We start from the raw sequence: 14,855 nt of genomic DNA, 5'->3' as shown, positions 1-14,855 counted from the left end.
AGGAACACCGGGAAGCACAGGCCCTGCAGGCTGCAGTGTCTGCCCCTCGCAGAACAGTCTGGCTTACATTCCTTGTCCAGATCTTGAAGAGATGCATTTAATGTAAGAACATTGAGAAGAAAGAGGGTGAAAAAGGAGGAAAGTGATGAAAACAGGGAAGTAAGGCAAGGCAAAGGAAGGAGAGGCAATCCAAACAAAGCAAGGCGAGGCATAGCTCAGTTCTTAGACCTTGGTGAGAAAGATTAATCCCAGCTCTCCTCACATGTGGGAGCTCATCCCCTGGTGCTCTGTCAGCACACAAAGATCTGGGAGACTGTCCAAGATCTGAATCATTCACCTTTACATGGTGAGGGGTGAATCCCACTGGAAGTAAACCAGGCTTCTCTCTTCCAGTGAATCCAGTGGCTCTGATGCATCCATGGGGCATTTTAGCAAGACAGGGAAGCAACGGTTTATGCAAAAATAACCAGGGTTCCTAACTGTACTAAAAGACAGGTTAATGCAAGCAGTGCCAGTGTGTCCTGCAGTTTTCAGTCATCCAGAGAAGAAAGTGGTTCAAAGAGGGTGATCTCCCCATGGTACCTGATTTGCCTAAACAGATCAGGCTTTTATAACTTCTGAGAGAGTCACGGATCATTCAACATTTCCGACCTTGCTGCTCTGTCCCTTGGATTCCTGAGCCCTCACAAATCCAGCCCAGGGCCCGCTCGCTCCGATCCCAGCCCTGCAACACTCCCCAGTGCCCTGCAAGCCCTGGCAGAGGCACAGCAATGCTCCTGCTGCCCGGGGAGCTGAGCCCTCCCTGTGCATTCCCCACCCTCCCAGAGCACAGAGACTCCCTGCAGGGCACACTGGCAGGGTGGGAGCTACAAGGCAGCAGCTCCTCCATCGCAGGTGCCTTCTAATGAAGCCACAACTCAGCTGAAAAGGGGTTTCAGAAACTCAGTTTGGCCTGGGGAGGGAATATCCTCTCCCAAGCGAGGGCTGAGGATGCTGCTGTGGCTCTCAGCCAGCACTAACACCCATTGAGAAGTCTTCTTCAACTTGGAGGTGTCACTGATGAGAACAGCAGGTCAGAAAACATCAAGTATCCAATTAGCCAAGGGACAAGCACAGGGCATTTTTTCAAGAGGAAAATCTGAATTCACACAAACGTCATCCTAATACTTTTCATGTTTTCTCACAGTATTTGTGCCATTTTCCTGTGAGTTTTATCTGTCTCATAGAGGTGTCATTCAAAATTTCCAAGATCCAATTAAAGTTTGCATGAGAGAAAGTCACCATGATTGTTTTCTAATCTATCAACTTCATAATATAAATATACAGAAAAATTAAATATTCCTATTTAAAACCCAAACAAATCATTGAGATACCATTTATTTTAATTCAATGCTTTAACTCAAAGCAACCATTCCCATGCAGATTCTCCACATACCAGCAATCCCTGCTTGTTGCCAAATGTTGTCAAAGATGCAGCCGCCTCTTTTTAACTCTCAGGTGTCTCCGTGCTCCAAAGATCTCGAGTGGAGCCCAGAGCAGGCCAGCTTTGCTCCCAGGAACCTGGCAGAGCCCTTCTTAGGTGGTGCCAATCTCACAGGCAGCGTTTCCCAAAGCTGGAGGAAGCCTGAAAAGGAAGGAAACATCCCCAAAGCGAGCCAGGCTTTTCTCAGCATCTGAGCTGCTGCACAGAGCCTTTGCTTCCCTGCAATCTGGACCTCCAATGATCTGCTGGAGAGTCCTTGGGAAGGCTTTGTCAGGAAGGGCCCTCGGGGGGCTCCTTAAGACTTCAAGGGACTGCAGGATTTTCAGAGCAATTTGGGTTTTTCTTTTGATTTTGCATTTCTGAGAGGTTTGTGCAACCATGGCCTGCAATTATCTGCTGTAACGAGTCCCTTGAGAGCCTCAGTGACAACCCTCAGTGGGGCTCATTAATGCTTCAAGGCACTCAGGCTTTATTAAGACACTTCTTTTTGACACTAAGTCTCTGAGAGATTTGTTCAGTCATGACCTTCAATTATCTGTTTTAATGATTCCCTGGAGAGTCTTTGTCAGGAATGGCCCTCAGTGGGGATTGTTAAAGCTTCAAGGTACTCAAGGTTTATTAAGGAACTTTGGTTTTTCCTTTGACTTTTTAAGAGGTTTGTGCAATCATGGCCTCCAATTATCTGCATTAATTAGTCCCTGGAGAGTCTTTGTCAGGAATGGCCCTCAGCAGGGCTTATTAATGCTTCAAGGTACTCAAGGTTTTTAAAGGAACTTTGGTTTTTCCTTTTCCAGCTGAGTCTGAGAGTTTTGTTTAGTCATGGCCTCCAATTATCTGCTTTAATTAGTCCCTGGAGAGACTTTGTCAGTAGTGACACTCAGTGCGGCTCATTAATGCTTCAAGGTACTCACGGTTTTTTAAGGAACTTTGGTTTTTCCTTTTCCAACTGAGTCTGAGAGGTTTGTTCAGTCATGGCCTCCAGTTATCTCCTCCAACGAGTCCATGAGGAGCCTGTATTGGGAATGGCCCTCGGTGGGACCCATTAATGCTTTGAGATATTTTGGGTTCTCCTTCTGACTCTGACTAATGGACACATTTGTGCGATCTCCCCTCAGTACCTGAGGTTCAAGGACTCAGCACCAAAAGCCCCACAGGGCTCATTCAGATAAAGCAAGTCCTAACAAACCATGGCTCTTCCTGTGATTTTCCTCTAGTCTAGACAGTAAATTAGGAATGCTGTCTCATGGAATCAGGGGACCATTGTGACACTGTAGGGCCCCGTGGAACTCTTTTGCCCGCGACGAGGGTCAGCACAAGAGACACCGACAGCAACTTTAGAGAACAAGTGTGTAATTTTACTCCAGTGCAAAGCAGCAAAGAATGACAAAAGGATGAGCTCAGTAATGCACCTCACCATTCCTACAAAGAGTGCCTGGAGTGATTAGAAAAGATCCCTGCCCAGTTGCCCTCATCTGTTCCCCTCAGCCAGGCCCGCACGGCAGCGGGGGAGCCCCGGTCGCAGCCAAGGGTTGGAGAACCCCTCCCGGGCACGGGAAATCCTACCCAGGGCATCCACTCATAGGGGAGGGCTCCATCTCTGCTGGGAGGGGGTCCAGCTTTTCTGGGCTTGGATAAACAAGCTCACAGAGCTACGAGTGCACAAAACCATCTGGCTCCCTTCTCCTCCTGGGTTCCACCCAAAGCCTGACCAGGGCTTAAGGGGAAAACCCAGGCAGTCAACCTGCCCCATCTCCTGCCAAACAAGGCCAGACATCCACTGCCATGGCCTTGACCACTCTCTAAAGACAGAAAGATAAAGATCAGATTTTGCTCACAATCAGACATAAGATTTGATTACTGAACACATACAAATATCATTCACTAATGAGCTGAGACTCACAGATCTTACTAATAAGCACATTTATTTTGTTCAGGGCAGATACACGGGTAGTCTTTCCCCACTACACCTTTGACCAACAAACATACACAGTTTGAGCTAAGGAGCAAATACATGGATAAACAGACTATTAGGTTGGAAGGTTCATCTAGAGGTCAGCTTTGGCTCAGGGCCTGTTGTTCAGCCTCAGCACTTCAGTGACAGCCAGACAGGGCTTTATATGACACACACAGTTTCCATATTCATTACATATTCTCCCTTACTTAAGACATAGACATTACTTTGCTTTACATAGTCATACCCTCTATTGCAAGTCCTTAGTTGGTCCTTTGGGGTCTTCTTCAGGGTTCTCTGGTGGGTTCTTTTGGCATCTGGTGCTCCCCAAAGTTGAGGTGTCCACTTCTTCACCTCGGTTCTGAGCAGACACAGTGTCATTACCTTTCACCACAAAGACTGGAACATTTGGGTTTGATCTTCTCTGGGCCCACAGAGCTCAGCTTCCATCCTGTTTGCTTAGTTACATCCCTGATCGAATTCTCTACGACCTCTCCAAGATTCTAGTTTTCCTTCCTTGGCCATAGAGAAATGTTGGGAGCAGTCTCCTATATCCCACATCGAATCCCCCCTTTTTTTCACACTAAGCTCCTGAAGGGATAGAGTGTCTTAGGAGCTTTATTTCATTTTACAGCTCGAGGCATTAGAACAGCTACAGCACTGAATCATGATGCAAGCTAAAATACAAAGGCCCTTCCAGCTTTGGGGCAACCCTTCACAGGTGTTATTTCCACACAGCCAATCCCACCCCGTTCCACTGGGGACTGACCAAGGATCAGTCATTTCCCCAGCAGGAAGGGTTTGAGGACATTGGGTGTGATTTCCCCCAAATGTGCCACTCTCATTAACACAATCCACTTTTCCTGTTCCTTTATTGAGGGTCACAGCTTTGTACACAGGCAGGATTGTCAGAGATGGTGGGGGGTACTTGCACACTAACTGCTAGGTCTACTTTGTGGGAAACACAAGTGCTCACTCAAGTGACCAGGAATCATTTCTTCCAGAATAGAGAAGGCAGAAATGGTGAATGGCTTCATTGTCTTTTCAGGTAAACGAGTGCACACCCAACAATCCCTTGGAGGCAACACTTGGCTCACATTGGATACTAAAAGGAGATGTAAAAACAGACTTAAGCATTTTGTTTCTTCTCAGACAATCTCTCAATTACCCAAGGGGCTCTGGGCTTTTGAATTCTGCAATAATGCATCCATGATTTGACTTGTTGTACCACTTCTACAATCAAGTGGGAACCTCTGTCTGATGACATTCCCAAATGTACCTCGAATCAAGGGATTCTTGGATTCAACAGTATTCCACTCACTTCCCTAGCCCAGCTGGTGTGACAAGGAAAAGCCTCTGGCCACCCAGAGAAGGTATCCCCCAAGACTAGGAGATCTTTACATCCCCTTTATCTGGGCAATTCAGTAAAATCCATCTGCCAACATTCACCTGGAACATTTCCACAATTTACATCACCTATTCCCACTGCATTGGCAGGGTTTGGATAATTTCTCTCATACACACCACACTGCTGACTCACTGCTTGTACAACTGGGGTCAGTTTTGCACCTCTAACCCACTTGTGCAAATGTTACAGTACAGAAATAAATACAAACACAAAACAATGATCAGTGGATAAAACAAAGCCAGACACCAAATTGGGGAATACCAAATAACCCACCCAAAGCACTGGAAGATCCACATGTCTTAGATGGACAGGATTCCCCAAAAGAATGCCTTATTATCCAGTGGGATCTTCCCCCATCCCAGACCAGTCCGGGGATCTGTGGTCTTCTCCAGGAAAGTCCTGGGGCTGGCGTGAAGATCCAGAGATCCCTCGGATCCACTGGAGATCAGGCAGAGGGTCCCACCTGGGGGCCAGAAATGCCACCCAAAAGCAGCAGAACCCAAGCCCTTCACCCCAGTTTGGGGTGTTAAGAAGCAGGCATTCTTTAGGGCAGTGTGCTGGATGCCTGCAGGAGAGTTCTTCTAATCCAGCCTGCTCAGGGACACAGGCAGGGGTTTGGATTACACACATGGATTCCAGAGTCATTGGATATTCCCCCCTTACTTAACACATGTCCATTACTTTGCTTTACACAGTCACATCCCCTATTGCAAGTACCTATTTGGTCATTTGGGGTCTTCTTTGGGGGTCTCTGGTGGGTTTTTTGGCATCTGGTGCCCCCCAAAGCTGAGGTGTCCCCTTCTTGACCTCGGTTCTCAGCATCACTGGTTTTCCCCACGGAGACCGTCATGTTTGGTTTGATCTTCTCTGGGTCCCCAGAGCTCAGCTCACATCGTGTTTGCTTGAGTTACAGCCCTGATCCAATTCTCCAGGACTTCTCTGAGATTCTATTGTTCCTTATTTGGCCAGAGCAGAATCTTGGGAGCAATGTTCTACTTCTCCCAAACCAAGGCTCACCCTGCCCCATCTCCTGCCAAACAAGGCCAGACATCCACTGCCATGGCCTTGACCACTCTCTAGATACAGAAAGATAAAGACCAGATTTTTCTTACAATCAGACATATTTTGTTAATGAACAGATACAAACAGGATTCACTAATGAGCCCAGACTAATAGATCTGACTAATAAGCACCCCTGTTTTGTTCAGGAGCAGATACACAGGTGGAGTCTCATCACACATTTTTACCAACAAACAGACACAGTTTTAGCTCAGGAGCGGATACATGGAGACACAGCCCATTAGGTTGGAAGGTTCATCTAGAGGTCAGCTTTGGCTCAGGGGTTGTTGTTCAGCCTCAGCCCTTCAGGGACAGCCACACAGGGCTTTACATTACACACACTGTTTCCATATTCATTACAGAGTCTTGCTTACTTAATACATACACTTGTAGGCAACACTTGGATCACATTTGGCACAAAAAAAGATGTAAATTTTCCTCCCATGTCAACAGTGTTGTCAGAACTGTTGTCAGAAGAGCAAAACAAGAGTGAAGCATTTTGTTTCTGCAATCAAGTGGGAACCTCTGTCTGATGACATTCCCAAAGGCATCCCAAATACAGGGAGGATTGCATTGAACAGGATTGCAGTCTTTTTCCCAACCTGCTTAGTGCAACAGGGAAAAGCCTCTGGCCACCCAGAGAAGGTATCCCCCAAGACTAGGAGATCTTTACACCCCCCTTGTCTGGGCAATTCAGTCAAATCCATCTGCCAACATTCACCTGGAACATTTCTACACTTTACATCACCTATTCCCACTCCACTGGCAGGGTTTGGATTATTTCTCTTCCATACATCACACTGCTGACTCATTGCTTGTACAATTTGGGTCAGTTTTGGACCTAGAACCCACTTGTGCAAATGTTTCAATAATTTGCTTCACTCCAAGGAATACCCTCATGTTCCCCATCCACCAGGTCACAGGAGATTGGTTCAGGGACTTTTATTTGCCCACTTGGGGTAACTGCCCAGCCTCCTGCAGCAAATTTTGCTCCTAAGCTTTCAAAAAGTTGACAGTCCTTAGCACTGGACTAATTTTTTTCTACTGGGAAAAGGATCTCTGTCAGGATCTCTGACCTGGTGGTGGGGAGTTCCTGTGCATCCAGAGAATTGTTTTCCATGCCGGACAAAGCTGCCCCCACTGGCAAACAATTCCCAACCAGGAATTTCCCAGGGGCTGTCTCCTGAGTCAGCTCTGCCCGAATACACTTCTCCTCTAGTCAGGAAGCAATCACGCTCTGGGCTTCCTTTGCTGGGGCTGGGGGAGTTGACAGGTTACTTCTTTCGTTCCTGGCCCAGCCTCCCTTGTCCTTGGAGAATTCCAAAGCCCAGGGAGGCTCCTGGGGTCTGGACTACTTGCACTTTGTGTTTGGGATACCCCATATCCACTCAGTCCAAGGAAATTCCACAGTGTCACAGTCTGACCCCAACATTGCTGCTCAGCATCAGTGGCTATCAAAATATCATCCACAGGCTGGAATAAGGCTCCAAGAGGGTTTTGACTTCTCCATTCCTCCAGTCCCTTTGCCAATTGAGTTCCAAATATTGGAGGGCTATTTTTAAACCCCTGCAAGAGGACCACCAAAGTCAGCTGGGTTTTCCTCCCTGTCTTTGGATTTTCCCATTGGAAAGCAAAAAGCTCTTGACTTTCACAACTCAAACAGATACAGAAAAAGGCAGCTTTCAAATCTAATCCTGTGAAATATATTAAACTCTCATTTAGAGGAGTTAGCAAAGTGTAAGGATTTGCTATGACTGCTTGTATATCTTCTACTCTATTCTTTATAGCTCAAAGGTCTTGGACTAACAGGCATAGCCTTCCATTTGCCTGTCTGACTGGCAATATTGGAGCATTCCATTTAGATTCACATTCTTTTCACAAGCAAAATTTCATCAATTTTTCTACAAAGGGTGAGAATCCTTCTATTTTCAAAGATATTGCTTTGGCCTTACCAACCCCAATCCAGGTTTCACTGGAATTCTCACGGCTTCTGCTCTTTTGGATCATGGAGGCACCTCTCCAGCCCATCCTGTTGGAATCACTGCATCCCCAAGTGATATTGGCAGATGGATTACTTCTGGGTTTGGAGACTGTCATGCAAAACTAGAAACTTCCACAGAATTAGGCTCTGCAATAATAACCTATATTTGACCATTTTTAAATTGGATTGTGGCATTTCATTTTTCCAAGACATCTCTCCCAAGCAGAAGCTTTGGGGAATTGGGGAAATACAAAAACTGGGGAGCCAACCACTATTTTCCCAATTTAAAAGCCACAGGATTAAAAATGGCCCAGTTTCCCAATTCCCTGGCACACCAGACAATTGTTCTAGAATTGTTCCTTGAGTTTCATTTTCCTGGATTTAACACAGAGGAACAAGTTCCCATAGCCACAAACAATTGTACTCAGTTTGGCTGGAACCAGATGTTCTGATGGGGAAGAATCCTCTGGTGCCCCCTCAGTCGTCTTCAGTGATGCCAGGAGAGGGTTCGGAGGGTTCTGAAGTTTCAGTTGCGGACAATCCCATTTCCAGTGTCCATCTTTCTTACAGGATGCACAGGGATTGATCCCAAGTCTCCTGGGGGGGATGTTTGAAGCAGGCTGCCCATGCTCTCATCCTCTTCCTCTCCCCGGGGGCACCATTTCCTCAGGGATTTCTTCCAGAACTGCAACTCCTTTCTGCTTAGTTGATTCCCACTGATTCTCCCAACCTCCAACAATGTCCCGAAATTAGACTGATCTTGTCCCTCAGCTTGATTTTCCTTTCTGGGCTCACACCAAGGGCTCTGAGGGCGCTGCATTCACACCACAATCTTTCTGCCATTTCACAGGGTTCTGCAAAGTGAAAAACACATCACCAGACACAACCTCCTTCCACTTCTGTTCCTGCTCTAAAACAGCATCAACTGTAACAATGGATTCTAATTCAATGTTCCAGAACAGCCACCCATTGATTCCAACACTTCATTAAATTCTCCCTGGGAGCTGTTCCTCCGGGGTGGCTGCCAATCTTCATCCAATATTGCAAAATGCAACCAAGGGGGGACTTCTTCAAAATTCCCCCTTCAGATTGCCCACTTCCCATCTCTAAACAGTTGACCCAAAATGTTACAATACAGAAACAAATACAAGTACAGAACAATAGTGATTGATAAAACAAAGCCAAATACCAAATTCCAGAATACCAAAGAACCCACCCAAAGTGCTGGAAGATCCACAGGTCTCAGATGAGCAGGATTCCCAAAATACCAAAGAACCCACCCAGGGCACTGAAAGATCCATACGTTTGACATGGGCAGGATTCCCATAAAGAAGGTCTTATTATCCAATGGGATCTTACCTGTGTCCCAGACTGGGCTGGGGATCTGTGCTCTTCTGCAGCAAAGTCCTGGTGCTGGCGTGAAGATCCAGAGATCCCTCGGATCCACGGGAGATCAGGCAGAGGTGTCCTGTCTGGGGGGCCAAAAATTATACTGAAAAGCAGCAGAAACAAACTTCTTCACCCCAATTTGGAGATGTTAAAAAGGGCATTCTTCTTTATTCAGCATGCTGGGCATTCAGAGGAAAGCTCCTCTAATCCAACGTGCCAAAGGACAGACAGGGATTTTTATTACACACACTGTTTACATGTGCATTCGATAGTCTTGCTCACTTAATACATATTTATTACTTTGCTTTACATAGTCACACCCCTATTGGAAGTCCTTTTCTGGTCCTTCCGGACCTTCTCTGTCATCTTGACCTCAGTTCTTGAGCAGCACAGCATCATTGTGTTTCACCACCAAAAATAAAGTTTGTTCTTTATTTTATCTGGGTACACAGAACTTAGTTTACATCCTGCCTGTTTGGGACATCCCTTATCTAAATCTCTAGGACTTCTCCAGGATTACATTGTTCCTCATTTGGGCACTCCGGGGGACTGTGAATACAGTTTCTATTTTTTCTCTCAACGGTTTGATGGAAACCATGAGGAGCTGGGAACTCATTGCAGGGACAAGAGGGAGAAGTTGGGAAGTAATAGGCAGGTGGGGGAGAGAACTGTTCAGAGAACAGTTGAGATGTAGCTCGAGCAAGCTGAGAACTAAACTGTCCTTTGGGGTCACCCCAGATCGACTGGATTTCAGAAATTACTCAACACAGGTGCCACCTCCTCCAGCCAAGCCCAGGAGATCAACCTCCTCAGCAGCTGCAAGAGTGGGATGTTCCTGTGCCTGCTGCCATCTCCCTAAAGCCATTATCCCACTCCTGCTGAGAAGATGGGCAAGAGAAGCATCTACCTCACAAGATCTGCTGCCGGAAGAAGAGTGTGTCCCAAAGGATGTCCTCAGCCTTCTCAGAGGGGACATCAGATCCACTCCATGGATGGTCCCAGCCCTTCCCAATACAGACCAGGCACCAGCTCCAACTCTTCCCTTGAAAACAAACAACAAATTCATGACAAGAGATTACAAACCAAAAGTGGAAACAAGACAAAAAAGTAAAATGTTAACATTCTGTCAGGGTTCTGAGGAAGGCCCAACCCCTCCACGCCAAAGAAAAACCCCACCTCCTCCAGCTCAGGAAAACCCAGGCCTTCTCCCTGCCCTGCTGCATTGGCCCAAAGAAAGGCTCCTAAGCCAAGGCAGCCCAAGCCTTTCCTGGCCTGCAGAGCAAAGCAGCTGGTGTTCTGCAGCCCCGCCTTTGCTCCCCCCACAGGGGTTTGTTTTTGGCAGGCTGGCTGCCCCTGCCCCAGCCCCGCCCAGCAAAGGGGCAGTGGCGGAGGCTGGTGGCAGAGCCGGGCTCCCATTTCACACCCAGCCCAGAGCACCCACCCACCCTCCTGCCAAGAAGCAGCTTGGAGCCGGCTGAAGAATTCCTCAGGTTCCCCGCCAGCAAAGGGGGGAACCTTCGGTGCCCAGCCAGGCTGAGCAATGCCCGCGTCCGGGAGCACCCCCTGGGTATGGACTCATCTGCAAACGGTGTGTGGAGCACGTCTTGGAGGAAGGGGCCACAATCAAAGTCCATCTTCTTCAGCTCCCCAGTGTCCAGCTCAGCTAAGAGCTTGTCATCCTTGACGTCGTCTTCGATGTCTCCAGCAGCAGGCCCACCCGGCACAGCTTCTCCAGAGGCCCCTTCTCCTTCCCTGGGGGCCAGACCAGGCTGTCAGCATTCTGCCGAGGGCCCCAGCTGTCTGTGAAGCGGGACGAGCAAAACCAGGTTGGATGGTGGCCACCAGCACTTGGAAGACCGGGTCTGCAGCCCAGCTCCAGCACAAAGAGGGGCGTGTTCCCATGTGATGATCCCCCCTCAGTGCTACAGGCATGACAAAAAAGTCTGGTTTTCTTTGCTTCTATTGCCAAGAGATGTGTGGAGGTGTTACTTGCCAGGCTCCTGGATCAAAGTGAGCACGTGGATCTCTCCAGTCTTCTAGGGCAGGTGAATGCCCTGCACCCAAGGATGGCACAAAAGGTCTTCCAATGATGGCCTGTCCGAGGGGCGGATGGACAAACACCACCTGATAAGGTGCTGGCAGCCTGGGGGGAAAATGGTTGGTCAGTTGGAGAAGGATCCTGTCCCCTCTGTCCCACTGTCCACGTGCCCAGGCTGTGCTGGCTGTTCTCAGAGCTGTGCCCAAACTTCTCCATCGATTCTCCAGTTTGGAGGAGAGCAGGATGGCAGGACACAGGCTGTAGGGAACATGTCCCAAGGTGCAACAGGTAGGCACCGAAGCTAGGGGACATGCGCAGAGCCAGACACTCCTATTGGTTAAGTCACGTGGGATCAAGGTATAAAAAGGCGCGCGTTGTTTGAATAAACCTCTTTGTTTACCATCTCAAGAGAGCGTGCCATGATTTCTTTATTATATAAAGGCAGCATGCCATGTGCATGCAACAACAGGCCACCTCCTCCAGCCAACCATGGAACACAAACAGCTTCAAGAGCAGCGTCCTCATGAGCCCGCTGCCGTCTCCCAACACCGTTATTCCCCCCATGCCACAAAGATTGGTATCCACCTTGAGAGGGTGGGAACGGGAGCTGGTCCCAGATGGTGTCGGTGCCTTTGCAGAATGGGTGCTTCCCGCAGACCATCTGGTAGAGCAGGATGCCCAGGGACCAGATCGTTGCCGCCTCGCCGTGGTATCGTTTGAGGTAGATCCACTCTGGCGGGCTGTATGACAGTGTTCCTACGGAATACAGACGCAGTTCATCAGGTGGATGCTGCCTGTTCCCAGAGCCTCACCCCAGCATCCCTGGCAATGTGGGGCCTGCCCCAGTGGCACACGCTGTGACCCACTGCCTTCTCGCTGGCCCCTCACTCTTGGTTACAAACTTTGGGGTGTACAAGAAACCGCTGGTGTCCAAGAGGGCAGCGGAAGCCCTGGCAAGGCCCAACCATTACATGCAAGGGAAAAACCCACCCAGTGGTGGGGAAAAGCCATGCCTTCTCCCTGCCCCACTGCACTGCCCCCAACAATTCACCATAAGCCAAGGCAAACAAGGCAAGCAGAGCAGCCCAAGCCCTTCCTCGCCTGCACACCAAGCCAGCTGGTGCACAGTTCTGACCCCCTTCTCTGCTACCCTCACGGGGGTTTTGGTCAGGCTGGCTCCCCCCTGCCCCAGACCCAGCCCGGGACAGGGTGGGTGGCACAGGTTGTCGGCAAGGCCGGGGCCTGTCTCGCAATAACCCCCCCAGCCCCATCCAAAAGCAATTTGGCTGAAGAACTAATCCTGTTCCCCCTCAGCCAAAGGGGCAATCTCCGGTGCCACACCCAGGCATGGCCATGCAATGCCCAGCACCAGGAGCATCCCCCGGCTGTGGGCTCACCTGCAAACTGGGTGTAGACCACGTCCTGAAGGAAGGTGCCACATCCAAAGTCAAGGAGCTTGGCCTCGCCGGTGGCCATGTGGAGGAGGATGTTCTGGGGCTTGATGTCCCGGTGCAGGACGCCGCAGCTGGTGCAGTGCCGCGCGGCCTTCAGCACCTGGCAGAACAGACCCCACACCATCTCCTCCGGCAGGAACCCCCACGCCGTGATTAAGCGTGAGAGGTCCTGAGATGGCTCCGGATGCTCCATCACCAACAAGAATCCGTTGGGGAGCTCAAACCACTCCAGGAGCTGGATGACACCAGGAAAGCCATTGGACACCTTGTCCAGCAGCACGATCTCCAGGGGTGCCTGGGTGCCATCAGGCTGCGGGGGGACCACGGGGTCGTCAGTGGGGCTGATGCTGTGCCTGTCTGCCTGCTCCCCCTCCGCCAGCCCTGGATGCTCCCCGTCCCCCACTGAGCCCACGCCCACTCTCCCTCCAGGGGTCCCGGCGGCTTCCACCCTCCCGGGTCTCGGCTCGTCCCCGCCCGTCCCGCCCCACTTTCTCCCGCTGGCCCCGCTCACTCACCAGCTCGCCCCACCACCGGATGCCATCCCGGGACACGGCTTTGATGGCCACCTGCAAGCCAAGGGGAACGGCGGGTTGAGCTCGCCGCCCGCCCCACTCTCCTCCCTCTCCTCCTCCTCCTCCCTCTCTTCCCCCCACTCCTCCTGCTCCTCCTCCACTCACCGGGGCTCCGTCCGCCAGGCAGGTCCCCGCGTAGACGCGGCCGAAGCCGCCGCTGCCCAGCAGCGAATCCACCCGGTAGCGCTCGTGCAGCGGCTCCTTGGCCTTCCGTGCGGGCGAGACGTGGCCGTGAGCGTTCGGGCCGGGGCCCGGCACGGCCCCCGAGCGCCCCTCAAGCGGCCCGGGCCGGGCTTCCCCAGCCGCAGCGGGCAGCGGCGGCTCGCTGACGGCGGCCGGGCTGGCGAGCGGTGGAGCTCTGGCCAGGGAAGCCGCCGAGGAGGCGGCAGCGGCCGCGGCGCCCGCGTCCCCCGCCGGCCCCGGCAGGCGCCGGGCTCGAGCCAGGCGGAGCCAAGGGGCGGCGAGGCCGAGCCCGTCCCACAGCCAGCCCCACAGGAGCGCCCAGCAGCGCCACAGCCGGCGCGCCGGGAGCCGGGCGAGGGCGAGACCGCGCCGGGCCGCCCAGGGCCGGGGCCGGAGCAGCCCTGCCCGGCAGAGGGGAACGGCCGGGGCCATGGTCCGGGCCGGCAAGTGGAGGGGGAGACCGGGAACGGAACAGGGACACAGGCGCAGGGACACTGGGACAGGAACACCGGGACAGGGACATCGGGACAGCGGGACACCGGGACAGCGGGACACTGGGAGAGGGAGAGGAGGAAAAGGCAAGACGAAGAGTAATAGCGAGAGCACGTCGCTAGAGTCGCTGCTGCCGCTGCTGCTGCCGCTGCTGCTGCAACTGCTGCTGCAACTGCTGCTGCAACTGCTGCTGCAACTGCTGCTGCTGCCGAAGTGCCGGGGCCGTTTGTCCGTTCCCCGTTGGCCCCCACGCGCCCCGGGGGCAGCCCCGGCCGCTCCGCTCCCAACCAGCCCCGACCACAGTCACGGAGCTCCCCTTCCTCCCGCCCCCACGCCAAGACCTCGGGCTTTATTAGCTGCTTCGCTTTAGTTGAACTTTGCTGGCAAGTTTGCAACTTCCCGCCGCTGCTCGGACCCCATCCCGCCCGCTCGGCCCGCGCTGCTGTCGCTTCCTCCCAGGCCAGCCGGGCTCTGGACTTGCCCCTGAAGTTTGGGAAGGTGTTTGCTCAGTGAGGAGCCCCGGGAGGTCCGGCCAGCGCCAGGCAGAGCCAGCCCCGGGGGAGGGCAGAGCAGGAGGATCGGCAGGGGAAATGCAGCCCTTTGGGGTCAGCGCTGCTCCCCGACCACACCAGGGCTGGTCCTGTTTTCCTGCCCAGTTCGAGGGAAAATTGGTGACTGCAGAGAGGATTAAGAAGAAGAGAATTAGAAGACTATTCTTGCTGCCGTTTGGATGCCAGTCCATCCCAATAAATGCAGGCTTAATTTGGAAAGGACACGATGTAGCAGCTTTTTCAGCACCCAGTATTTAACAGCTACCTTTCAGGGGACAATGGGAAAAGGGGGGG

At 51.6% G+C, this 14,855-nt stretch overlaps 1 protein-coding gene across 1 annotated transcript; it reads right to left on the bottom strand.

The window, feature by feature from the left end:
- Positions 1–8,608: 8,608 nt before the first annotated feature.
- Positions 8,609–13,950, bottom strand: LOC113980342 (serine/threonine-protein kinase pim-1-like). The gene is made up of 8 exons (XM_027707565.1): positions 13,441–13,950; positions 13,279–13,329; positions 12,707–13,073; positions 11,895–12,065; positions 11,261–11,414; positions 10,179–11,071; positions 9,242–9,354; positions 8,609–8,736 (listed from the first exon to the last, which is right to left on the bottom strand). Exons 1-5 carry the CDS (start codon positions 13,948–13,950, stop codon positions 11,308–11,310), a joined length of 1,206 nt encoding a protein of 401 aa, XP_027563366.1. The 3' UTR covers positions 8,609–8,736; positions 9,242–9,354; positions 10,179–11,071; positions 11,261–11,307.
- Positions 13,951–14,855: the final 905 nt, after the last annotated feature.

This window comes from Neopelma chrysocephalum, unplaced genomic scaffold (assembly GCF_003984885.1).
Source record: "Neopelma chrysocephalum unplaced genomic scaffold, ASM398488v2 Primary Assembly neopelma1_93755, whole genome shotgun sequence".
Classification (NCBI taxonomy): domain Eukaryota; kingdom Metazoa; phylum Chordata; class Aves; order Passeriformes; family Pipridae; genus Neopelma; species Neopelma chrysocephalum.
Note: the sequence above shows the minus strand (reverse complement) of the source record. Positions and strands in the feature narration are given on the sequence as shown.

What these genes read in the sequence shown, in the direction of transcription:
- LOC113980342 (XM_027707565.1), bottom strand. Translation starts at nt 13,950, where the DNA reads ATGGCCCCGGCCGTTCCCCTCTGCCGGGCAGGGCTGCTCCGGCCCCGG. An exon ending in TCCGGTGGTGGGGCGAGCTG is followed by an intron (nt 13,074 to 13,278) that starts GTGAGTGAGCGG and finishes GTCCCCCCGCAG; the next exon opens with CCTGATGGCACCCAGGCACC. An exon ending in CCCGTTCCCACCCTCTCAAG is followed by an intron (nt 11,415 to 11,894) that starts GTGGATACCAAT and finishes TTTTCCCCCCAG; the next exon opens with GCTGCCAGCACCTTATCAGG.